The sequence below is a fragment of the Trematomus bernacchii genome, unplaced genomic scaffold (genome assembly GCF_902827165.1).
Source record: "Trematomus bernacchii unplaced genomic scaffold, fTreBer1.1, whole genome shotgun sequence".
Taxonomy (NCBI): Eukaryota; Metazoa; Chordata; class Actinopteri; order Perciformes; family Nototheniidae; genus Trematomus; species Trematomus bernacchii.
The window spans coordinates 11,467,516-11,494,500 of NW_022987720.1; the positions used below are offsets into that span (position 1 = coordinate 11,467,516).

A 26,985-nucleotide genomic window follows, 5' to 3' on the forward strand; every position below is an offset into this window, starting at 1 on the left:
TGCCGGGCCATGTTCCAAAGCGCTTTTGCGTTGTGGGCGTAAAGGCAGCAAGAGTTGTGATTATCTTCAAAGATGTGTTTCTGTCTTTACAAACATGAAGATTAGCTGTGATTTGGTATACGGCACGTCATGAATGATGAATACACCTTAAAGACCTTACGAAATGCTATTAGCACCTGTTAGTGGGCTTGGTATATGATAGAGGTTGCATTTGTATTGTGAAATGTGCCATATTATTTTTTAATTATTGATGTATTTTGAATAAATCACGATTATAACAGCATACAAAAGTTGTCAGTTAGTAACAATCGTTCTTCGCGCTGGAAACAACAACTTCGGTCATTTCCGGCGGTGACGTCATGAGTAGAACACAGCTGAGCTCAGTCCGGTTTAAATGCCTTGAAGCGCCAAATATTACAACAAAGGATGCACAGCAATAAGACGCCAAGAATAACCGGCAAGCGATGTGTGGTCGTTTCCAAATCTGGCTATGGGATGATTTATGGCCAAAAAATGATCAAATGTCGCGTATATGGACCAAACAAGTGCGTCGTACGAGGGCAGATTTTGCTGGACCAATTTGTGGGCAGCACTTCGAGAGATCGTGTGTCGAACAATCCACAATGCTCGCTAAGGAAATTGGATTAAAAAAGAATTTCAAACTGAACAAAGATGCTGTTCCAACAATGGATACTGCCAAGACTCCAAGCCACCACGCCGATTCCTACACGTCCCCCGATGCAGATTCCTCCACTAAAGAGACGGCGAAATGCATTCGCCAAAAGGGAGAGAGCAAAGGTAAGCCGCGCTACTTGTTGTTCAATGTTTACAAGCATAAAGCCTGAATCAAAATGACATGTAAAATCTCACACATTTATGAGTTGAAGTCATGATGCCATATATTATTGCATGCACTTTGCCCATGAACAGCATTTATAGTAAAATTATACCTCATACAACCGCTTCAAGTTATGAAAAGTGTCAATATTATTACATAGGTATTGGAAACTTTGTTCAATGAAGCGACTGACAGAACTGAGGATAGCGACAATCTATTGCACATCCACACTGGGGAGGAAGCTGTGTATACACCAGTAAGTATACAGAACGGACTGTGTAAAAATACAATTTGTATCTTCATCACATGCATGTACATAATTCATATATTTAATTGTTTGATTTGATAGCATTGCTCTCTCAATCAATTCAACCACATTTGTTATTATGAATGTTATTAGATATTATATTATGTATAAACTTGCAATACAATTTCAAGCTAGTTTCAAAGATGTATTAGTAGTTTATAATTCGTGCTGTGTTTTGTACATTTCAGAATGAAATTGCTGTGGAAACGAACCCCCCACCACATGTCCATGCAGGCACGACCACGTTTCAGGTCAGCTGGACAGCAAGTTCGAATCCATGTTGGTTGTTCCAAAGGTCAGCATCATAATATTTAAATATTGATATGTAAGATACAGATACACATACATACATACATATATATATATATCATTTCGCTTATTTTCAGGGATTGAAGTCAAACCAACTGCGTGTACTGTTGGGACACAAACACATGTACTGTGGATGCTGGGATCCAGTGCAACCTGCAGCTAAACCTCCCTGAAAGGGACATAATTGATGAGGAAAAAGAGCTTGAGGCCGACAATAGCCAACATGAAGAGGATAATCTTTATAGCCCATCAGACGTGGAATCTGATTCGTCAGCTGATGAGTATCGTTCTGTCATGTTTTTTAAATGTTGCTACATTATCATTATGCAGGGTCGGATCCAGCCATTTATTGCAGACTTGATCATTTTACTCTTTGTCCATTTCACAGGGACATTGACAACCAGGACGACAATGATCCACTTAGGAGTAAGCTTCTGCTTGTGTTCATGTCTTCCCTGATGTCACTATTCACCCATTGTCCGATGTGTAAAGAGAACTCGCCAGGTCGCCTTCGGAGAACAATGGGCACATTTGTGGAAATCGATCAAAACTGCAAACATTGTGGTTTTCAAAGGTAATATTTTTAAATGATGACCATGCGAAAATATGTATTCGAGAATGATATTTGTGGCCATGATTGACAGGTGGTCATATTCATGAGATACTCATACAGGTTGTATAGTATGATAGACAATTGAATGAATATCTTTTTCTCACAGGTCATGGCAGAATCAACCTTTTATTGATAAAACTCCTGCTGGAAATCTGCTGTTGTCAGCAGGAATTCTTTTTGCGGCTACATCACCAACAAAAGTGCTGAGGGTACTGAAATCCATCAACTGATACACCATGACAACAAGGACATTTCTGAATCATCAGAAGAAATTCCTTCAACCTGCAATCAAGAAAGTCTGGACCAAGAACCGGAACAACATTGTGCAGAAACTGAAGGAGACGAACAGACACAAATAACTGGTGTTAGGAGGGTATGGACGCTGTGATAGCCCTGGTCACTGTGCCAAGTATGGATCCTATACCATACAAGACCTCACAATAAATAAGGTGTTGGATGTTCAATAGGTTTGACGTTTGGCACCTTGCAAAAAGTAGGTTAATTTTTAAACAATAGTAGAATTATAATTCTCCAATTCACTACAATTAAAAAAATACTGAACTTTCTATTTTATAGGCCTAACAAAAAAAACTGGTAAAGCTTGCAAAGGACAAGCAATGTACCGCTATTGGGGAATGGATACAATCCAATCTGAACCATCTATATTGGTGTGCCGTATCAACTCCGGATGGAAATGGAGAAATGATTGCTGACAAATGGCTGTCCCTCAACAACCACATTGTAAACATTCATACCAAACATGGCAGAGTGTTCGAGAAATGTGCCCATGGTCGGCTGCCTGCAGCTCAGAACCGCAAGAAAAAATGGCTCAAAGCAGGTAATAATATTTTCTACGACAATGGACCACACATCAAATTTTGTGTTGGAATGTTTTTGTGTCTTCAGTAAAGCAAAATGATATGCAGTGAGGAACTAATATTTGTTCTATTATCGTATATCCTATATCCTTTTTTGATTGTGTATTTTCAGATTCAGTGCCAGCACTAAAGCTGAATAAAGTTGTCAGCCAGAAAGCTTTTGTCAGAGATGTCAAGAAGATGTCACCTTCACAGCAAACCTACGGGGTGGAACTATATCACAGTATAGTCAACCAGTTTGCCCCAGTTAGCAGCACTGCACTACAATGAGAACTCTGGCAGGAAGCATGCCAAAACCAGTACAGGACAACTCCAATACACTGTGAAATTCCCCAAAGCAAAGCAAGGTGGTCATGTAGTTAGACGTGTGAATACAGCAGCTACATATGGTAAGAAAGTGAAAGTGAGAGTATAATAAAATGAATTGTACCGTTTTACCAAATTAATGAAAAACATTCAATCTTGGACAACATTATTGTGTAAATATTGAAAATTGAGCTATGTGAGAATGGAGTGTACAGTTTCAACTACAATGATTAATTATGCAAAGTGCCTCAGGGCATGCTATGCATAATTGGGGCACTAGTAAATATAGTATATAATTCTTGATTATAAAACATATTTTTTGCAGAGTATGTTAACGAACTCTTGACCGAGACTCTACGCTTGTGCGAAGACAATGTCGATGAGGAACCTTTCGATGTCCCAGATCCACTCAGCAGTCGGTGGGAAAAACCAGACAAGAGAGAGGCTGTTGTGCTGTTTACAGTAGAAGCAGATTTAATCACTGAACTGACAATCTGTTTTGTTATTGACTCTAATCAAGTGCTGGATACTTGAACGACGTGTAGTAGTCAGATGGAAACGTCGCCTGGATCTTTTTAATGGCACATGATGGCAGTGGGATTCTGTGGTTCTTACCAAGTATTCCCTAGCAAAATCTCACTAGCTGGCGGTATGCCACATAGCGATACATTCTGTAAAATACAAGATCATAAATGTCAATGGTAATCCACCTTATTTGCTTATTTATCTATTTATTCTGTAACTTTGCCAGAGTGATCATTAGACTTCCCAAAAATACATCAAAGTTTCTGAGCTCTACACATTTGTGAACACAAGTAACTTACTCATTACGTGGCTGATCACCTGCTTGTTGTCTGTCCCTCTTTGAATAATTATGGTAGGCTGTCTGCAACACCCAAACATCCAGACAATTTGATTGGAATCCTGGGTGATTTATTACGCAGGTTATGTTTGCAACCATCTCCCTCATATTCATTGAATTCCTCCATTTTGGCCACCATGACATCCTTTTCTTGGCAGCATTGGCACTCTTCAATTGTTTCCATGATTGTACATTCTTCACATGTACACCTAAATGTACAAAAAATAGTTGAGAAATAATTGCATTTTTAGGAGGAGACCTACTTCTGTGGTGAGTTCCAAGCCTAGCAGAGTATGATGCAGTTACCTGCTATGTATTATTATTTATTTACTATCTATGAAAATCTCTATGAATTATAATCAAATGTATATACCAGTCTGTGTTCTGTTGCTTGAGCCAAGTGTGCCTGCTATTTATTATTATTTATTTACTATCTATGAAAATGTCTAAATGAATTAAAGTCAAATGTATACCAGTCTGTGTTCTGTTGCCGCACCGGATCTCCGCCAAATCCAGGATCATCATCCCCATGTTCGCTCCCGTCTGTATCTCTACCGCTACTTGAATACTGTGGCTAAAACTGGTATGGTTCCACCACGTTAGACTCGCCCGCATGATCTGGTTCCACCACACCGGCATCCTCTTCAATAAAATCCTCTTCTTCTTGAAAGTGCACCGAGTCTATTGACGACTCACTGTCACTCGATTCTGTCGAAATATCCGAGCCAGACTCCGACATCAGCCATATAGTTAGTGTATTATTCAAAAAGTGTTCTACTCGTGACGTACCGTGACGTGCGTGACCGGCGAAAGCTGTTTTGTTCGGAGCGGTCGAGTAACATCGGAAGCGAGCATGGAAAGCTGTAATAAATCATGATTTATAAATACAGCGGGCATATTGTCATTAATGACAAATGATTTTCCATTAATAATAGTATATATTATCGTAATACGAACAGTATTGTCCTTCATTTCGTAAGCTCTTTAAGAGGCAACTGGGTATATCTGCCAGATCTGAATTTCATGTACACAACCTTTGTGAGAAAATAGGCTACCCCTTTATTATTTATCATATTTGTACTATGGTTATCTTTTTATATATATATATATAATTATATAATTGTTCTATTTGATGCTACTTTCCATAACGTGTTCCTCTTGCTGTGTCTATGTAAGCACCATTTACACCAGAAGCAAAGTCCTCTTATGTGTAAACCTACTTGGCCATAAACCAGATTCTGATTAATTTTTTCTTATATTGTTTTTATTTATCCAACTAGTGTACTGTTGATGATATATTGAATGGATCTGGTTGCAAGGGATACATTTGTTTCTGTACAAAACAGTATTGAGACTCCATATCAAAGATAATTAAATGGCTGTCATTTTGTTCAGTGAAGTATCCCAGATTTATGAGCCGCTAAAGTCTGTCCGTATTATTTTCTTACATCAACTATATATCTGAAAGCCACATAGATCATTCTTGCATGCATCCCGATGTAGAGATCATTAAAGGTCTGCATGCATAAAGTATGAATGCCTTTATCTTCACACCTCTATGTAAATAAAGCCTTGGACAGTTTAATGTTATGTGCTATGTCCTCGGTCTGAGGCAGTAAACAGCAGATGGTTTCGCAGGGCCTCTTTAGCGCTATGGATTTTATTTACCTACCCACCTGAATGACCTGTGCTGAGCTGTGCCACTGATGAGAAAAAAGAAGAAGCGAGAGTTAACGGTTTGCTCTTGTTTACTCTAGTTCCAGTAGACTGCAAGGCCAGAGGTGTCATTTGCCACGCACTGAGAGATTTGCTTGTTTATCAGCATTTTGATTTCCGTCCCGCCTCATCGTCCCACTGACATTTGAGACGTACATGATCCATGACTGATTCCCAATCAAAATGGAGCCTCTGTAATATAACAAAGTATTTGGCCTGTGCAGTTTCCTTTGTCTTATAATTGAATGCATTATGATTAGCGTTGCACCCATGGGGACGATAGCTTGTTATGTGCACGCCTTGGAAAAGGTAACCTTGAACATTGTACATCTGTCCTGTCGATTGGATATGCTCCAAAGATGCACAACACATTTACCAGTGAGACGCTGCAGCTCAGGTCCACACACAGGGAGATTGTTTGCTCCAAGGTGATTTCCTGTGGTATATTTGACCTTTTTTTTTATTGCAATACATCATGATGTTGCATTCTTGAACCATCTACCCTCTTTGGAGTTGAGTTAGATGGTAAAGTCCTTGAAAGGTTACACAAATCTTTAACCATTCACTACCGTAAGGGAAGAAGTGTGAAATATAATTAAATATAATGAAAACGAATACTCTTTCTCGTGACTATGCCATCAGTTGATATGTTTAATATCCCATTACAGGTCCAGAAGTAACCACAGTTCTATGCTGTCAAGAGACAAACATAATCCAGAGGGAAATTACCCATCAGGAAGGCAATACTGTTACTGAGATGCAATTACCAGGCCACTTGTGAGACTTTCAGACCAGTATCCATGGGTGCGTGTGTGCGTGTGTGCGCGTGTGTGTGTGTGTGTGTGTGTGTGTGTGTGTGTGTGTGTGTGTGTGTGTGTGTGTGTGTGTGTGTGTGTGTGTGTGTGTGTGTGTGTGTGTGTGTGTGTGTGTGTGTGTGTGTGTGTGTGTGAGTGAGTGTGAGTGTGTGAGGGTGGTCGATATGTGCATAACAGCTCTTATGTTTTGCAGAGTAAATTGGATTCTCTGCTGGAGAACAGTTAATTTAGAATATGTCCAAGATGCAAATGATTGATGTGACTATATCGTTACAACTGTAGGTTTGTGGTGCAGGGCAGCGTAATGGGAAAAAAATATTGCAGGGAAAAGGAAAAGCTTTTATCCCAGAAATGATAGAGAATACTTCTGCACCAACTCTGTAAGTCTCCACGTAGAATCATTCGGATTTTGGGCTTGGCTGATTATACATTAATTTTCATGCAAACATCACCTAATTTGGGGAGGAAAAGCTGTGTCTAGCTCGGATTATAGTTTCACTTTATATTTTATTGTGAAGCTCCTGCGCACGTGTTTGTTAGGAGTGAAACAAACAACGTGTCTCGCAGAGGATTTAATGTACCAATTTAGCACTGAATCACATAGCCTACAAACAAAGGAAACAGCACGGATTGGAATTAACATCAGTGTAAACATTTGATAAGGATTTGCTTGAGGCGAATGCTATGCTTTATTATTGATACAGAAATAGAAAGTGTTGAAACAAGACTTGCTTCTTCTATGCGTGTGATTTACTCTGCATTGTATCCTGCAACTCATCCTCATGAACCCAAAAATATATTTGTGGCGATGGCAAATGGCTTTCCTTTCTTCCCGATATACATTTCCAAAGTCGGGGACATTTCTATTGTACTACAAATTATCACCGTGAACCTGATAATTAATCACTGCTTCCTTCAATGAACAGCCCCCTAACCTTAAACATATCACCGAGAGGAGAAGCAAAGCCTTCATCCAGTGCAGGGGAAGTGCATAAGAAATAAAACTGCCTGCACAGAGTGTGAGCCTTGCATGCATAATAAATGTATGACAAAACAATACCCCAGGCACCCCAGTATTAATGATATGCAGCAAACTCATTATTAAAGTTCCAAAACAGCTCCTGGAGTAACACAGATGGAGTCAATTAAGCAATGAGCATACTTGCTTGCCTGCCGTTTCATCTTCTTTCTTTTATCTCTTGCATATTACTCCATGGGTGTAATTAGCTGTATGTTTCTCCCTGCAACATAATGTCCAGTGATAATAACAGCTATTTTCAATTGTAATTTCAAATAATGTACTGCTTAATAAATGTACCAAATTTGCTTGTGCCGTGTCCTTGGGTATTTCATGTGCGCTGGGAGAGGTGTTGAGGATAATACTTTGCTAAGCAGATTTTCCTTTCTCTCTCCTCCCCTGTTTGTGTTCCCAGAGACCTGATGCCTTCAACGCTGGAGGGCCAGATCACTATGGAGAAGACACCCAGCTACTTTGTGACTAACCATGCCCCCAAGCGCATCCACACCATGGCCAGGGACATCAAGCTTATTATAGTGGTGCGTAATCCCGTCACCAGAGCCATTTCGGACTACACACAGACTTTGTCCAAGAAACCCGAGATCAACACCTTCGAGGTTCTGGCTTTTAAGAACCGGACGCTGGGTCTCATAGACGCTTCGTGGAGTGCGTTGCGCATCGGAATATACGCGCTCCACTTGGAGAGCTGGATGCAGTATTTCCCTCTCTCCCAAATGCACTTTGTCAGTGGGGAAAGACTCATCGTGGATCCCGCGGGCGAGATGGGCAAAGTGCAGGACTTCCTGGGACTCAAACGCATCGTCACAGACAAACACTTTTACTTCAATAAAACGAAAGGATTTCCTTGTCTGAAGAAGCCAGAGGACAGCAGCACTCCCCGATGCCTCGGCAAGTCAAAAGGGAGAACTCACCCTAAAATAGACCCGGACGTGATTCGCCGGCTGCACAAGTTCTACAAACCCTTTAACATGATGTTCTACCAAATGACCGGAGAGAACTTTGAGTGGGAGCTGGAGGAGGACAGTGGGTCTCGTAGCTCTCAGGACTAGTAGACCGCGGCATGGCACGGCGCAGCCACACCACCAGCCTTCTTCGATAGAACTTCTATTGTCTCGCTTTCGTTTTTCTTCAGAGAGAGTGCTTGAGCACGCCAATCAATCATGGCTGTCTTTGCAGTGTCTGTATCCATTAGCAAGAGTTTACTGACATGCTTTTCCCTTCAATACTAATGTCGTTGATGATGGCGAATCATTATTGTACATACTAAACATAAAATATATTTATATTTGTGAAAAGGAGATGATTTATTCCTTTTGTTTTTAAAACCATAGAGCTGATATAAAAATCATGTTGACTATGGCAATGCATGTGATAAGTTAAGTGTCCTTACCTCATGAGCCCTAAGGCTGAAATCTGCCTGTTTCTTCTCCCTTTACTTTCCTTCCGTTTGTTTCCCTCACACCCACTCACCAGCATACGGTACAAGAAGATATTCTATTTAAACGGCTAAGGCCATGCAGAGCTCTGTATAATGTCTTTTCACACTGTCCTGCTGCTTCAGAAGAGACAGGAAAGAGAAAAGTGAGAGACGTAAAGTACAATAATCCTCTGACTTTTGCTAATCTTTTTCAGTTTTCTGAGTGGAGACAATCGTGTTTTTGTCTGTCTAAGTTTACCAAAGTGTTAATTTACTCAGTGTCTGTGTTCTGGTTGCTCTGCACTCATTAATTGCACACAGATTCAATAAGAGAGCTGATGGACAGTGGCCCTCATTCAATAATTGGATTGTTTCTCTACATCGTCGCCATTAGCATACTGATGACTACGCACTCAGATGTGGTACAGTCTCAGTGATTTTGGCATAATTCGACAAATGAATCCATGTCGTGCAAATAGCAAAAGGGTGAGCTGTGGACTAAACAATCCGGCATCTTGACAAAAACAAATTCTTGTTGTCACAAAGGCTCCCGAAATAACAGTTAACACTCAAAGTCCTCGACCGTTTGAGTCGTGACCCTCTTGACGCAGTGATTCATGTCGATGGGGGTGAAGAACAACACGAGGGGGATGGAGCAGAAGTTTGTTAACAAACATCTGCTGCGACGCGGTCTTCTGTCGGTAGAGATTAATGGGGTGTTAAATAAACCGCTGCTGCTGGAACAATGTCAATGTCAGAGAGAAGGAATAGCAACATACATGCCCAGGTAAATTACCAAGCCATTACTGTATGTACTTAATGAGATGATGTGTGGCAGGGAAATGTGTTGTAATCACAGGTTTACTTTGACTAACTGGGCAGATGTGTGTGGAAAATAACAGGGTTTTGCTGTGAAATGCTCCTTTACTCATGCAATGGAAAAAAAAACACATGACCCATTATATTTTTCTTTATTCATTATATTTTGCATAACTCGCTGTGCGTCTGTGTGTTGTCTCTGGACTTTTCATCAATTGAGACAATCAATACAGCCAATGAGTCAATAAATACAGTCTGCTACACATCACTGGTTGCTACAGCTATGATGCATTGCTCTGTTAATCCTCCCTGTTCTCTGGCCACGGATGGCTGGATTGGTTCACTCTCCGCGGACCTCTCTGTCACCCTGGGGAGGCCGGCACCAGCAGCTACTTACACAGAGCAATTGATTCAATCAAAGTAAGCACTATACTGCCCTTTGTAGCGCCAAGCCTGAACACTTACCTCCGAGTCTCACTATCCCAGAGTCACAACTTCCACTTTAAGGCTTTTATGTGCAGCCGTTTCTTGGTGTTTTCATGACAACCTTTCTACCTGCTCCCTTTTCTCTCTTCACACACTGAGCAGATATGGGGAGGCGTATAGAAATAACTGCGAGCAAGACATGTGAATCATACATTAAGGAAATGCCTTTATCATTATTTATTTATTCACATTTTATCCCCCAAGCTTTGTAACATGTATTATCCACCTTCAAAACCAGACAGTCCCTCCTACTCAGTGTAGAGACGCTCACAGACATCAGCAGAAAGCACCCTACAGTGTTATTAGGACAGATGAGGACTCCATTTTCATATGAATATGCACTCCTGCTGTCATTTGCATTTCCACGATCACACGCAGGAGGGAATTCCTCTCTGAAGCTAAAACTTCCAACCTCTCATTAACCGAAACACACACGCACACACACACATATATACCTTTTTCTTTTGCTTGTTTTAGGAACAGGCGGCGCACTGTGATACATCTTGCGAGAGTCACGACGCATGAAAGGCATGCTAAGCTGTCCTTCATGTGTTCCTCCCGGTGGGGGTCTATGTGGTTCATCAGCATCAAGTAAAGAGGATTGCGATGATAGATGAGCGTCGCCTGCTCATCAAACTGTCACTGCTTAAGTGCCATCGTGTGAAAATTAAGAACACATTTGTAGTTGTTAGTCATTACAGGCAATTTGGCAAAGAGCTGAAACTGTTATTTATGGCGTGAAAATAGCTACCTGAATGCACGTGAAAAGATTTGCAGCTATGTGTTTATTCTAGGTTGAAAGGCTGTGATCTGTGTATGAAAGGTGTTTTAAAGTGCACTTTTCTGTTATATGATCTACAATTCTATGCCACTGCATAATGAAAGGGTACAGAGAATGTGCTCGGTTTGAACTAAACAAGTGTGAATAGTTTGGCTGTAAAGTGGGAACAGATAGATCTGCACGCAGAATAACTCAGTGATTTTAAGGTTCTTCCTATAAATTCAGTATTCCTTTTGAAAGCTAGCATAGCATATAATTGCTAACGCTAATTCATGATGTGCGAGAACCCTGTTAGCTCCACCGGTTTTTATGTAGAAACAGGTAATGAATGTCACTTGAGCAAGTGTCCAAGTCAAAATGGATAACAATAACTAGTTCAAAATCAGACAGAAAATAAAGGGAAAAAACGAGATTATAAGCTATATGACAGTATATGGAGCAGGATGTTAAAGTTGTCAGACCTTGGCTGATGCTACGCTATGATTGGCCAATTGGGCCAAGCAAAGGGTTGATTAGCTTGCCAAAATAAGAGATAAAACACACAACAAAAAATGTAAAGATACATTTTATTGAAATATTTCTTTCTATAGATATCACAATAATATATTGCTTTTCTTGTGGTCAGGATAATTCTGTACTAAAACCTGATATTCTGACAGCCGTATTATATGCAACTAATATGTTTTAACTTTAACTGAGAGAAGCCACTTTCCCCTCATCCACTCAGTATTAGCATTTGAACGTGCATCATTAAATGACATCCAAAATCCTAAAAGAGAGAAGCCTGTTTTAACTAAGGTTTAAAATTCATTGAAATGAACAAAAACAATGTGTGTTTGTTCATCGTTAACAACAGCTGTGAATCATTGCAAAACAAATATCCACATAATGAAATAAGCCGGAAACAAGATGCAACTGTACAATCTCCCACTGCGCTCCTCTTTCTCATCCGTAATGAAATCATTCATTTAGCCACACGGCAATTGTATCTGCATGGAAATGTTCCCAAGGTGGCTTAGTCACTCATTGAATTTAGCTGCTACCAGTGCACCAAAATGTTATGAATCAAACAAAAAAAAAGGATTAAGCAAAATCCTTGCATTGCTCTCTAAAGTTATGTATTTTCCTTATTTTTCAATATATCTTTGTCTTCAGGTGTATAGGTGTTAATGGGGGTCAGGAAATGAGCACAATGCATTTAACGGTTGCTATGAACAATCACATTGGTGACTGCACATAATGAGATTCACAACCCAGATATGACAGCTTTTCCTCCTCATCTCTCTCTACCACCAAATGCCTTGATTGGTGGAAATACAACATATTCCACCCTATTGCCTTTCTGAAGCTGATGAGTAAACTAGGAGTGCAGCTGCTGTCCACAACAACAGAACTGAAATTATGTTTCGAAGTGTCTTCAATCACCAAGGGTTTCCTTTATCCTCAGATCAACAGTTCCTGCAATTTCCACAGACAAGAGTCAGTACCAGAAGTAATCATTTCATCTGGTGCTGCTTCCTGAATCAGGGAAGTCCTCTTCAACCACCTCAGGAGAGGAAGAGCATCCTGCCATAAATCTTCCCTCAAAAGCTATTCTCTCCTCTGTTGGTAGGATTGTCCATCACCACTGCCCCTCTCAGTCAGAGGCCTGTGTAAAGGCTTTACAGCCACTCAAATTGGTTTTATTTTTGTGTTTATGAACAATGGCCTGCAATAATCTAACATACATATTTGAGCTCCTTGATCAAAATCATTCACATGCAGAACGATATTACAATTAGAAAAAGTGTTCAGAAATGACAAAAATGTTCAGTGGCCGAAAGGGGCAAATGTGCCACAATGGCCAAAACAATTACATTATTGAAATTAGTTTAAAAGACTATGTTAATATAAGAATACAAATGTGCCAAAACACATCGTATAAATAAACAACTTCACCAACTTGAAAGCAACTGCGCAGTATTTAGAACACATTCACCAACTGTTCACAGCTGGGATTGCAGCACTTTTTGACGTTTAGGGCGTATAAAGTTAGCCAACAATCAACTCACCTAAAATGTAAGTTTAATTGGCTTATTTTAACAGTGTGATTGTATGATTCCTTTTAATATTAATGTAGATCTGCTGTAAGCTGGCTAGCTAATACACTAGTCAATTGAAATATACTGACAAAACACTCATAATTATGAAACACACTAACTCTGGTAACAGTGACAGTTGGCCAATTTAACATTTCCAGAACGTCAACAAGCGCTCTGGTCCCAGCTGTGTGCATCACTTTTTAGTGTCCCTGTTTCCTTTGTGCTTTGAGCTGCCTGCAGCATTTCTTTTATTTGCTGGGTTTAGCTTTTTGCAGCGTTTTGATCATGCAGCGCCTTTGGTGAAGATGGGTGGTTGTAGCGCGTTTGCCCGTGTGGGCCACAGTAAAATGTTAACTTGATTACTAGCAATTTTGCAGAAATACATATTGCAGAAAGGTCCAGCACACTTAGAATGATCTCCCAAGCTATTTTCAGCCTTCTTGTGTTGTTTACTATTAATTCACTTTCCTCTGTTCTTTTAAATAATGAGATGCTTTGTGTTCAGTTAGTGCTTGTACTTCAGGATGTTAAAAAAGAAAGGCCTGCTTGAGCAAACATGATTTTAAAAGCAAAGAAAAATAATGGCTGCATGCAGCGTCACAGTTTTTAATCACCAATTAAACACTAATTACTGAAAGATAAACCTGTTGATAATGTAGACTAATACATTAGACATACATAATTAATGTATATTTAATGAAATCAGCAGAAAATCACCTTGGCTCCTCAAACTGTGCTATGATAATGTGCTGTAATCCGGTTGCATCTGAATAATATTAACCCAGTACTCTCCTCCTTCTTTATTAATACTCACAATAACAACCACACACACACACACACACACAGACAGACAGACAGACAGACAGACAGACAGACAGACAGACAGACAGACAGACAGACAGACAGACAGACAGACAGACAGACAGACACACACACACACACACACACACACACACACACCAGCTTTGAGTTCAGTTCATAGACAATAGAAATGGACTACTGGCAGTGGTGTTACTTAAGTAAAAATAAAGTGTACAAAAACATAAATATACTGAAGTATCAAAAGTTCAAGTGCTCATTACACCACATTTTCCAAATGATAAATCACTGGATTCTAATTACTGACCAAATATTGTTTACATAATTTTAATGTTGCAGCTGGTTTTAACTTCTAATTACTTTTCAGACTGCCAGGTATCTCAATCCATAAAAGTATGTCATAATTTATTTGTCGATTTAAATTTGAATTAACATTAACAAGAAATTAAAGGTATCAAATTAATCTAGTGATATTTGAGTAGAAGTATAAAGTAGTATCAAATGGAAATATTCAAGGAAAGTACAAGTACGTCAAATAAGTGCAGTACTTGAGTTAATATACTTAGTTACTTTCCACCACTGACAACTGGTAAAAGCTGACACTTTCAGTCCAACTTTGGCATCGTTTCATCATTGTGACTTTAGTGGTAGTGGAAGAAATGTACACAGTATACATATTAAGAAAAGGAAGTATTTGCAATACTAAACCACTGTTCACCACACCAAATTCCTCATGATTTTTTTGTTTTTAAATCAGTGGATTCATAGCCTTAACAAAAAATAACAAAACACAATAAGATGTATTTTCCCACCACTCAAGTCTACGTGATTTAATTCCTGATCCGTTGTTTTTAGGTGTTTTGCTTAAAAATAAGATGAATTTGACACTCATGAGGAAGAAAACAAACAGAAAACAAATTATGTTAAGGCTGCAGTGAAGAGAAAATAAATCCTTTGTGGGATGCTCATTATTTTATCCATGGATTAAGATTCAGCCTACTGAAATGAAATGTCTCTCTAGCCAGAGGATGACAATTCAGTTTCTTATCCTCTGAAGAAGTCTTGAAGTAAGTGATACCTTTGAATGTAGATGAATGTGACTTAGAAACAGGCAACTAAAGCTTTCCAAAGACATGTTTTCCCCTATTCTCTGTAGGGAGGAATACATCATTCCTACTGCTAAAGCTCCTATACCTTAGTCTGTTCCTCTGGGAGCCTGTGCCCTGCAAATGTTTGATCCTTTTTGACAGCTATAATCCTATACCTGGTAGGTATCTACTGTACTTGGCACCAAGTGGCGCACATTGGCTATGAAGGAGGATCAGAAGAAGGATCAGCAGAAACCTGGAGGACACGAGGCCTCAAGGAGAAGAATTGAGTGTTTTTGGCTGCAGGCCAAAACTAGGGCTTGTCATAAAGCCCAGCACTCCACCTTTAGAGAGCTCTTCTATAGGTGGTGCTCTGTCACCTTGAGTGGAAGGCCTTCATACTACAGAATAGAAAGCAGGAGTGTACTTGTTTTTTCAAGGTCTTGAGAAAATACGCTGCAGAAACAGAAACTCTGGTGAGCTGAGAAAGCTTAGCACCAGCCATGGAGTTTGAGTGTGTGCTGAATGGGGTAACTATTGTAAAAAGTAAGAATAGAAACATTTAGAAAACAATTGCAGGAGTGAATAACTTTTAAAATAAGTTTCTACTGGTTTTTCTTAATTCTGATAATGATGAGCCCTCAGCAGGCGATACGTGTTGGCCTGGGGCAAATACGTCTCAGATGGATTTAGCTGGATTCAGAAGCCAAGCCTCAGTGTTAATGAACATGCTCAGAGTTGGCTGAAGGACGGCGGTGTATTTATGAGCTGCAGAATAGGAAAATCCAAGCCAGAGGACAAACAAGCAAGCATCAGTGTCAAGAAAAAGGACAAAAACAGCCCAAATGCAGCATCAACATTGAGCATGTGTTCATAAACAAACTGAGTATGATCAGTGGTATCAAAGCTGAGCAGTTCCGGGGATCAGTGAGTTAATGGGTCATTATTGATTGGTAAACACATCAGCAGTCTGTGAAGAAAGAAATGGGACATTTCCTCTAAGAAATGCGGATCCCAGCAGGCATTCACTGAATACTGAAAACAAATTTGAACATTTGCATAACTGGAATGATTCAACACAAAACAAATCCTCAAATGAACCGGATGTAATAATATTGGAATTAACTTGATCAATTAAATTAATTTGAGCGTTATTGGCCCAAAACAACAGTGGAAAAAAATTCTGGAGGACAACTTTAATTATGTTTGTGTCTCAAATGTAGAAAAATGAACTAATCCAAAATGTGGAAGTAATGCCATCACATTCTAATAAAGTTTCTGACTAAAAGGCAACTGTAGCTTCCAATAGTTAACATGGGGGTTGAGGCAGGCTTTATATTTGTGGTGCAGATGTAGTTATTATATGAAAAGGCTAGATCAAAATAAGTTATAGAAGCAGTTTCTCTCTAAAAACAAGGTTTCATTAAATGTGGGGTAGGTAAGTTTGAGAAACCGGCTCGAGATACACTTTTTGTTATATTCCATGGAATGCTCTTAACATCCCGATAGCAATGAATATCTTAAGTGCTTTGACAAAAAATCCATCAAAAAATGTCATCTGTGGAAGCCGTAATACTGTAAAAAGTACGACCAATCATTTTAGCCGGCCCGGCTAAAATAACTGGATGGCCTACCTGCCTGTCAGCCTTCCATCGGGGCACAAACTTATCTCGTGCCCTCATTGGTCATGTGCGCGTTCGTGTGTGTTGGAGGAGGGGCTCTATAAGGAAGTGGCAGATTTTCTCTGGTTGTGTATTTTCAAATTCTAGCGATCTCGAGCTGGTTTCTCAAACTTACCTACCCCACCTTTAAATATAGTTATTACAAAGACAGTAGAGGTCCTTGAAGATAAAAATATACCTTTGCAAAAGAGAGTTGAACTAATGGAGGAAAAAGGTTGTATAATGGATGGTAATAAAAGCTCTCAACCCGTTTGATTTTTTTTTATTGAAGTTGAATGACATTGGACACACAAGCTTTTCTCTCTTTAAAAGCTGTTTACTATGATAACCTGCGTTTTACCTAGAGACCAATGCTTGCACTCAACAAAGTACACCACTCATATTGCACATAAATCTTTCAAATGATAAAAGCTCAGTTTGTCTACTTTGTAACTTTGGATTATTTTGTACAACTGTTGTCATTTGGTGAGTGCATTGCTAAAAAGCAAAGTAGTTCACTAAATGTGGTTGTCTAAATATGAAAAATTAAACAATGCAGTGCAGCTGTATCAACATTTTAGAAAAGATAGATTCAAAGTCCATCCCACCAAAGTCTGTAGTATTTTTATGATACTTTCAAACACGGTAAACAGAATTTATCAGCACCAAGTTGTGTCCAGGAAAATAATGGGAAAGTTAACAGGAAATTAAAGTAAAATTGAGCATTTTCCAAAATCAACAGCATTTATTTGTACCTATTTTACTGGGATAAAAGTAATCAAATTGAATGTAAACCTTCCAGTGTCTCAAAATAAATATATATATATATAACAAGACTTTATGATCTTGTGAAAACTGTAAAGCTCCCTCCAGCTACAGGCTGGTACCTATATAGATTTTTGAGCAGTTCTGTTGCAGACTCACTTTGACTGGTTAACTTTGAAGTGCTGCTCAAATGAAGAATTGAAAGATGAATCAACTCATCTCTGGAGTCTTCTCTAAGTACTGTCGGACTCCCTGCCAATTAATAACCCAGCAACAATTTTCAGCAGAGACATATTTCATGTGTATGAATCACTCCTGAAATTACTGTGGGGACCTGCTGATAGTTTAGCTCTTCAATACAGCAAAAACAGGAAGCTGTAAAAAAAAAAACATTGATTTTCTTCATCAATACTAATCGAACGTGTTATTTAGAGCTTAGTTTAGTTTAATATTTGAATGTTGTGCCTTTGCTTTGACTTGTTGACAATCTTAAAGAAATGATGAATTGTTTTCCTAGTACTGTGCTGCAGCACCTCTTTTCACCCTCTTTCTGAAACCAGAGCCCAGTCTGGTCTGATTGGTTAGCTGTCTGGCTCTGTTGTGATTGGTCAACCACTTAGAGATGTCCCGCCCCTTAGCCTATCATGTACAATGTGCTGGAGCACTAGCGAATAGAAGCACCAGTGTAACAAAGGGAGGTCTATAGAGTGGTGCAGGTATGACGTATTTATGACACGGATGACCCGGAAGTAAGCTGCGCATGGGTTCCCTCGACAAAAAAGCAATGGGATTTCTCCATAGGATTTTGGAAAACTCCACAAATAAGGTCTGTGGAAAACGAACCTGTTTGATAAATGCATGTTTTGTTCAGCCGGATAATCTCCACATGTCTACCCTGCTTTTATAATTTTCGAATCATAAATCTAAGAGCCAGAAGCAAAATGCTAACGTTATGCTATAAATGAACTACAGCCGAGTACAGCAGGGTCGCACAACTTCAACGTCACGCCAACTTAAGATCGATATTCAAAAATACAAATTCAAAATTGTACAAGTTGAAGCATTTGTTTTAACAGTTTGCAAGAGCGCTGGTACTTGCTTTCAAGCAGAACAGGGGCAAACAAACTTAGCGGGAGTGTTTACGTGTTCGGCGTAATGACGTACAACGTCCTCGACAACTTAGTCCTATTCAGCCACTTGTTAACAACCATCGTTTTTCAGACACGTAAACTCTTCAAAATCACCAGCGGGGTCACTGCTGATGTATTTAATGTCGTAGAACAAAACTTAATCCGTCTCTTAAATTTGTGTCAACTACAGACCTTATTTTGAGTTATTTTCCAAAATCCTATGGAGAAATCCCATGGACTCTGAGACGAGGGAACCAGTAGTGGTAAATGCTAACTCACGTCTGGGTTTTAGGACTCGTCACTAGGGTTGGGAACCGAAACTCGGTTCCAGATGAGAACCGATAAGAAAATGCCGGGTACCGGGTACCCATACAAAATACACAATTTCAGTTCAGTCAGACAACTCAATATGTTTATTATAGCAGCATATAGTTTGAGTTTGGCGTCTAGGCTCGGGCCTCATCACTCCACAGATTTACAAAGAACATTGAGTGATGATTAGATAACTATCCCCCGAGCCTACAGGTGGAAGCTGGGGTGGAGCTGGGGTGGTGGTGGGGCAGGCAAGCAGCAGCAACATGAAACACAGCAGCAGGAACATGAACATGAACGCAGCAATAGCAAGTGAACACAGCAGTGGCAGCAGCAGCATAGCGAGGCAGAGGCAGGAAGACCTGGCAGCTTAAATAGAGCGGCATGTTTAGGAGAATGTGTTTGGTTGGTTGTAAGAGGGACGAGGTGCGTCACGTGTTAATGTATCATTGGTGCACGAGTTGACTGCCTGAACTAGCTCGCAGGCTTCGCCCCATTTCTTCTTAACGGTTCCTAAACGCGGTAGACCCTGTATTCCACCGGGTCCGTCTGCACCGTGGCGCCGCAGTGACCCGGTGGAATACAGGGTAGGGGGGAATGGCCATCTGTGTGTTCTGGAGAATCACAGAACGGCCGGTCGTCAGCGGGCCGTTGACGGCCGGCTCGGTACGCTGACGGCCGGCACCGCCCTTAATTTTTTTAAACGGCATCATGTAAGTTGCGCTGACAGGCGACAGAGGTGCACAGTTGCCCCGCAGCGAGGCTCCCCCCGCCCTCCCGTAGACAGTTCACGAGCTCAGTCACTTCATAACACCAAAGATGGATCGCGGTAAACGCTCTATAGTGAGGCTCCACTACACTAAAAAAGAAAAATACAAGGCACAGTGCAATGCCTGTTAATAGCTTGCCACAGGCATAGCTCAGTTAAAATAAAGCACAGCTATTGTGCAATACATTTGTATTGCATGTATATTTTTTATTTGTAAAAATGGCAGTTAAAGCTTAAAAGAATATTTTAAGCTTCCGCTGTATTTACTCCCTCCATCTGACAGGAGGGAGCCTCGTTTAGCTGCGAGTGTCTTTCCGCCACGGAGTGGGAGTGGGTAGAGTGTGATTTGGAATTGGGCCTTAGTGTTTCCAATGGAGGCGTTTCAGCCAGTGGGGGGGAAGGGGTGTCGGAGAGATTCTGTGATTTTAGCCTTTGCAGACCATTTACATGCACACAAACATATATAACACACTACAGGAAAGGGAAAACCCCAAAAAGCATAATGGGGCCTCTTTAATACAAAAGACCACACAATGATAGTAGGTTTTAACGAGTATGAAGGACATTTAATTCCTGCCCTAACAGGTCTTTCATTGGCTGCGACCTCCAGCAGTCGGCAGAGGCCATCTGGTCAAGGTCTTCCCCAGCACATGCATTATTCCTCAAGTCAATACCTCCACATCCCAGAAAGTCATGCATTGAAAGAACACTAATTTCGTTATCAATCCATGCAGGTAATGATCTCATTAATTTGCTGTTGATTCATTTTCAGCTGAGTGGATATTAACCTTTTGCCAGTAATCATTAATTTTCTGTGGGAGAGGTGTGGTATGTTGTGATTGGAGCTACATAAACAAAACAATTAATAGGCTCCCGACGTTAGAGGTCCTTCACGATGTCCAGCTGACTCCTTACACTCAAATGATCGATTTATCGACCCCCTCCACCCCCCCAAGCCACCGACACAACTGCTCTAATCTCTCACCTCACAAGGAGCTTGTGTGCCCCAGAAGTGACGCTGGATTGTTTGTGTTGTGTTGTGAAGTCATGCATGTGTTTTGAGGACAATTATCATGCTCTGAATACTCATAGCTCTGCAGCGGGTGATCAGGGATTACTGTACAGCACCTGGCCACTGCTTCTGTTAGCCTCAGACTAAGGGCACTTTTATTAATAATTTAAGAAGTTTAAAGGTTTTAATGAACTTTTTATGGTTCTGAAAATTGCCTCTTATGGCTGGCTCTTATGGTGGCTGAGAAGTGTCAAACAACTTCAAAAACCTCAATGAAAATACAAAAGATAATAAAACTGAAAAACCTGAAGTGAGCAACAATGGATATTGACAATGAGAAAGGACGATCATTATTGCTTGCGGACTATTATTAGGCTCGTTTGAAATGACCCTGCAATAAGGTGAGAGTTATTGTCTTATGCATTGTTGTGATGGCTCGCATTTGTTTGACACTTTTCGGCCAAAACGCTAATGTGAATATCATCTCTATAGAGTTAATGCAACCTTGCCCCTCTAGCCTTAAGCTTCGTCAATCAGTCAACTGAATTGTATTTATTGATTTTTGAGAAATCATTGCTAAATATTCTAATAATCCAACCAACTTTATTGATCAATGATGAAATAATGTATCAGCCTCTCATATTTCCTGTGATTCTCTTTTTTACATCATATTTAAGTAAATATTTAGATTTTTGGAGAGAGACAATTCACAGAAAAAGTATATAATCAACCTAACTTTTTTTATGCAATAATGGCAAAACACACACACACACAGCCTCACACATGTTATATTATGATATCATATTAAACTAAATATTTTTGGGTTGTGGATTGACAAAATCAAGAATCACATCACATTTTCACAATTTGTTCTTTCGTATGATTAACCAAGAAGGTAATCTGTAGATTATTCAATAAAGAGAATCATCTTTAGTTTCAGCCCCACTCTGGCCACATTTCTCTTTACACAGATGTTTTTTTGTACATTTCTTATTTAAAAAAAACACCTATTAAGGGCCAATCTACCTGAGAAAACATCCTTGTAATCTTATGTTAACTAAAAATGAATATGTGGGCGATGCAGGACTTTTAGAGGCCTAATTAATTGATCAAAAAGCTCAATCTAGCCACTAGCTCCCCGCTGTAATTCAATATAGAAACCTTTGCCCTTACAATTGCTTCTAAGTTCTGTCAAACTGTGCTGTCCACTTACTGTCACTAGTACATAAGTACACTGCATGGCTTGCAAGTGACTTTTTAAAAGGGGTAAGACCTTAAAGCTGCCAGTCACTAAAGTGTGTCACCGTGACAACTCCATTCACTCTTAAATAAACCTAATTGATCCTATTGTAACGGTTGGTTCTGTGCTCTTTTCCTCCTACCAGCATTAGGATAGGATAATATGCTTACTGAACTAGCTTACTGAACTAGCATGGCTCCTAACATGAGCCTCACTCACTTCAGGCTTCCACACTCATTCACTTTAACTGACTGCTCTGAAAAGCACCTACAACAGGAGTCCAGTAAATCCTACACCAATCTGAGAGATTTACAAAAACAAGACACCTGGAAGAAAGGTGTACACAGCGTATGTGCTCAGAATGGTGAGGCTTGATATGGTGCAGTCAATAAAGTACATAGTGGTAAATAAAGCAAGCTGGTTGTATGTGGAACAGAGAAGTCATGTCATGAGGGAGAACAATGAATTCTTCAAACAAAGTGCTATGTTTTGAAAAGATTGAACATAGTGTATGTCTCAGTGTAGATATTATAGCTTAAACAAAATCAAAAGACGTGTTTCGGCGGAGGAAGAACACTTACTGCGTAGGTAGAATAAAGAAGAGAGTGTGTTGCTTTCCAAAGGGAGGCAGAACCGTTACACTTGAGGGAATCAGCGCCCAGTGGCCCACTGTCTGGCACTAATGAGGGCAGTGTGTGTGGGGAAAGGTGTCATTAGTGGTTGCCTTCATTTCCAAGTTGACTTTTTTTGTAATTTCAAAATGAAGGCATCCAAAATGTCCAGTACGGTACACAAAGTATTGGTACATTATAAATTGTAGATTTCAGTTTTCATTGGCCAATGTTGTAAGTCAGATGTATCTTTGAAGGTATGTTTGAATCTTGATGTATTAGTTTAAAATGTGCAAAACTAAATGATGTCACAACATTTGAATAGCAAGGGTACAGGAGGCATGGGGAAACATAGTTGGGTAAAATATTTATATTGTAAGAAATAGTGATTAATACTATTATTATGAATAATTTATTGTTATTATTGATTATATTATTATTATCATCGTCATCATTTGTATCACTATTATAACTGTAATTATTTGTATTTTAGTCATTATTATTATAAGTGGTAGTATCATAATTATTAATATAATTATTATTATTATTATCATCATTTGTATCAATATAATTGTTACTGTAATTATTTGTATTTTAATAATAATTATAGTAATTATTATTATTATTGAAATTATTATTATTATCATTATTATTATTATTATTATTGGTTTTATTATTACCTCATATTAAACATAACCTGAGTCAAAGCTGGTCAAGAGTGCTGACAGCTGCATCATTTCATCAGGCTTGATAGCACTCTTTTTCTCTTCGTAAGGAAAACCGTTTACATTTCTTTTTGACATTAATCCCCCGCCTAAATGTTACTAAATGATAAACTATCCACTTCTGCAGCAGCACTACCTCTGTCAGCCTGGAGATAATATTTGAGGGAGTACACTTGACCCTGCGTGTGGCAGGCATAAATCAAAGAGTGATGAAAAAAAGTATTGCGAGCTTGAACGCAAATAAGATCAGAATCATGATGTCAGGCTGCGGGAGGTTTAGAAACTCGACATCTGACACACAGTATTTCTCTCACCAGACAGTCTGACATTTTTATTTCTCCATCTTAAAATTGGAATTAATTAATTTTGTATAGTTTGAACATTGGTCGAACAGTATAACAAAATAATATTCTCCAACTATTTGACAGACTTGAAATGACCATGTGGAAGTGATAAAAGCGCTGAGTGGATTGTATTTCCAGAATTATTTCCATTTTCCTTACAGATTGTTCAGTACAGCAAATACAGTGCAATAGAACAAGTACATTTTTATGAATGACCTATTTCCATTTGATGTAAAGGTGCAGCCATAACAAAAGGATGAATCGCTTCAAATATTTAAATCAGGTTTCATTTGAAATCAAACATACTGCAAACTAACATGGAATGCAGGACAGTTCCTTGATATCATTCCTGTTGACCTAATCCCTTCCCAAAATCCAATTCTGACTTCCACCCTTTTACGAAGAAGCAAGTACCTGTCAACAATGATTTTATTTTAAAAACAGATGTTTAGACTCTCATGGCCTGCAGCTCAGACTGTCTTTCACAAACATAAATGCACAAGATGCACACCGAAACATCCTCCCGGCCAACAGAACATACTATGTTCATTGAATGTGCACAGATGCAACTAACAACATTACTTCCCCCCAATTAACCTAATGTCTTTGTTTGTAGTCTCAGCTGACATTGTAAGACTTCAATGTGAAATGCACCTTTAATAGAAAACGTAAAAAACGGATTTGTTTTCATTGAAACGACATGGAACGGGCGATTGCTTTGATTTAATCTCTTAGTGTGTGGCAACATGTCAATATGTGTGTTCACCGGACTGAGTCAGGTGCAAACATTGCATCCTGATGCTGACAATACATAAATGATGCAGGACTCAAAGTCCTGTCAGGTTTTCGCCCCGAGCAATCCAACTGCTACTGTAAGCAAAACAGTGCGGACCAACGGTGAGTGCATGAAAACATCATTAGTCTCTTACAGAAGCAGGACTCATACGGCTCATGCTTGGTCATACTAAGAGTATTGTTTTCATTATTTAGCTTCATATGTTGCAGTGCAGATGTGAACAGTGAGAAAAGAGCTCTTTTTTACTCTCTCTTTTTTGTACTGTCTTTAATATAAAGACAGTACAGCTTAAAATATCGAGCAGTCGTGTGCATTTCTAAGACGTGTCCCACTGGGAATAAGGTTTGAGCTGGTTTAGAGTAATGAACCTTCCTGGGATTACTGCTGTATGCAGGTATTCTCAGCCCGCTGTCAAACAACAAGCAATATGTTAATTTCTTCAACAAATCAGACCATCTCTCGTCTGCTGGAAACACCAATTTGTGTTTCATACGGCAGAAACCAGCCCTCAAAGACTTTGTTTGCAATCAAGACTGAAGACGTGGATCCATATTACCGTAGAGTCCCACACATTGTGCAGGAATACAGCTTGAAAGAAAGGCACAAAGCCTGTTACGAGTAAAAGCAACTGAGAATTTTTAGGGGGTTTAAAGTTAAATCCTTTTGAACAAAGGGCCTTAAATTGAGGTAGAGTAACCTCTGTTCCTGAAAATTGTTTGGACACTTTACCTTCATTTGAATAGTGAAAAAAAGGCTTATCATTTAATTGAATAGGAAATTGACAGCATATGACATCACAGCAGATAGGAAGATGAGGACGCTGTGCAGAAAAGACAAAATAACTGCATGCCATGAAAAGAAAGACAGAGCAGCTGGGTTTTATGATCAAAAACTCCACTACATGTGATATAGAAATATAAGGAATACATTATATGCATACTAGCAGGCTAAATAATCTGCAGTTGTTTGAGAGATATGCAAACAAGATATACAACGAAAATAATCTGTCCCTTGATTTAGACCAGATTTATTTGGAGGAAGCCAGTCTGCAGTGGACTGAATATAGCTCACCACTGAGCGGGTGTCCAAAGGCATTTACAGTGTTGTGACTTGAATCCAATGGAAGCCTTAAATGCCGGAGGCCGTGCACAGACAAACTAAAACATTTTGAAAACCATTTCAGCTCCTGAAAAATAAAGCACCCATCAACATCACACCTTCAAATGTGTTTTATTTTCTGACCTACTTTTTGAAAATAGCAAAACTTGACGTCTGGGGAAGGACAATGGTATTGTCAGAGAAAAAATGCCTTTTGTATGCATGTATTCACGCTGTAGGGAGTGATATATAATTATGAATAATAGCACTCCAATATCATGACCAGAAATGAATATCCATCCATGTGGCACCACAGTTGAACCAACACACCCCAAGCAGGACACAAGGCCAACATTTCACCTTTCTATTTTAGCACTGACTCACCGGCAGCGGCTTCTAATTTTAAGTCTTTGATTTGGCAGAGAATCAAACCCCATAAATCCTCCCACAGATATCCATTTCCTGCTGTTTGGTCCTGCATATTTGTGTCATCATAGTTAATAATATATCTCAAAATGGCTCACGCAGGAATGATACCATGTTAACCTCTTAGCGTGTAGCAACGGCTCACAACGAGGACACCCTCTCATGCCGTGTTAACCTCGGAATATGGAAGATGGATGAGTAATATGGTTTGCTTTAATCTGCGTGGATCATGTCAGTGTTTGATTAACTGTGAAACACTGACATGATCGTGTTGGCAGGAGAGCTAAAAAAGCAGCATAAAAAGGTTTCCAGGTCTTTCAAGGGGTTAACATGTTTCTTCAACACAGAAGGAAACACTTCACTGCTCTTAGGGTTCAACAGGAAATAAAATATGAGGATGAACTCATAAAGAAGAAAAAGAAGCCACGTTGAAATAAATGTTTTGTGTATATGGTGCTAAATATTGTCGACCAGAAAATGGTCTTTGTGTTTTTCAACTATTTCTAACAGTCCCTTTTGTATTTGTATGCATGTATGGGAATTATTTATGTGGATTTTTTGCCGGAGCATTTTGCAGCACCTCAGCGCCAATGTCGGCATCCTCATCTCCCACGTTTGTCTCCATTTTGTTCACGACTAGTTGACTAGGGCCTACAGCGCCAACTAGTGGTAGAGGTAGTCGACTAATCGACTAGTCGATTAGTTGGTGAAACCCCTAATGCACACACATACACACACTGTACCACACGCACCTACACACTGTACAACACGCACCTACAGCTCCTAAAGCATATAATATATATCAGGATACAGCCGTTATGTATTTTATTATGTGAAGCACTAAATGGTTTTAGAAAAATATCGACTCTTTGTTTGTAGATATCTACTAAACTAAAGCAAATACAGAGAGTAATGTAGGCCT

At 39.5% G+C, this 26,985-nt stretch overlaps 1 protein-coding gene across 1 annotated transcript in view; it reads left to right on the plus strand.

The window, feature by feature from the left end:
• The window catches only part of hs3st4 (heparan sulfate (glucosamine) 3-O-sulfotransferase 4), a 101,371-nt gene extending 92,402 nt beyond the window's left edge, over window positions 1-8,969 (plus strand). Inside the window, exon 2 of the mRNA XM_034143532.1 lies at window positions 8,078-8,969. Within this exon, the coding sequence (XP_033999423.1) occupies window positions 8,078-8,732 (655 nt within the window). The 3' untranslated portion in view covers window positions 8,733-8,969. The remainder of the gene's footprint in view (window positions 1-8,077) is intronic.
• The last annotated feature ends 18,016 nt before the right edge of the window (window positions 8,970-26,985 follow it).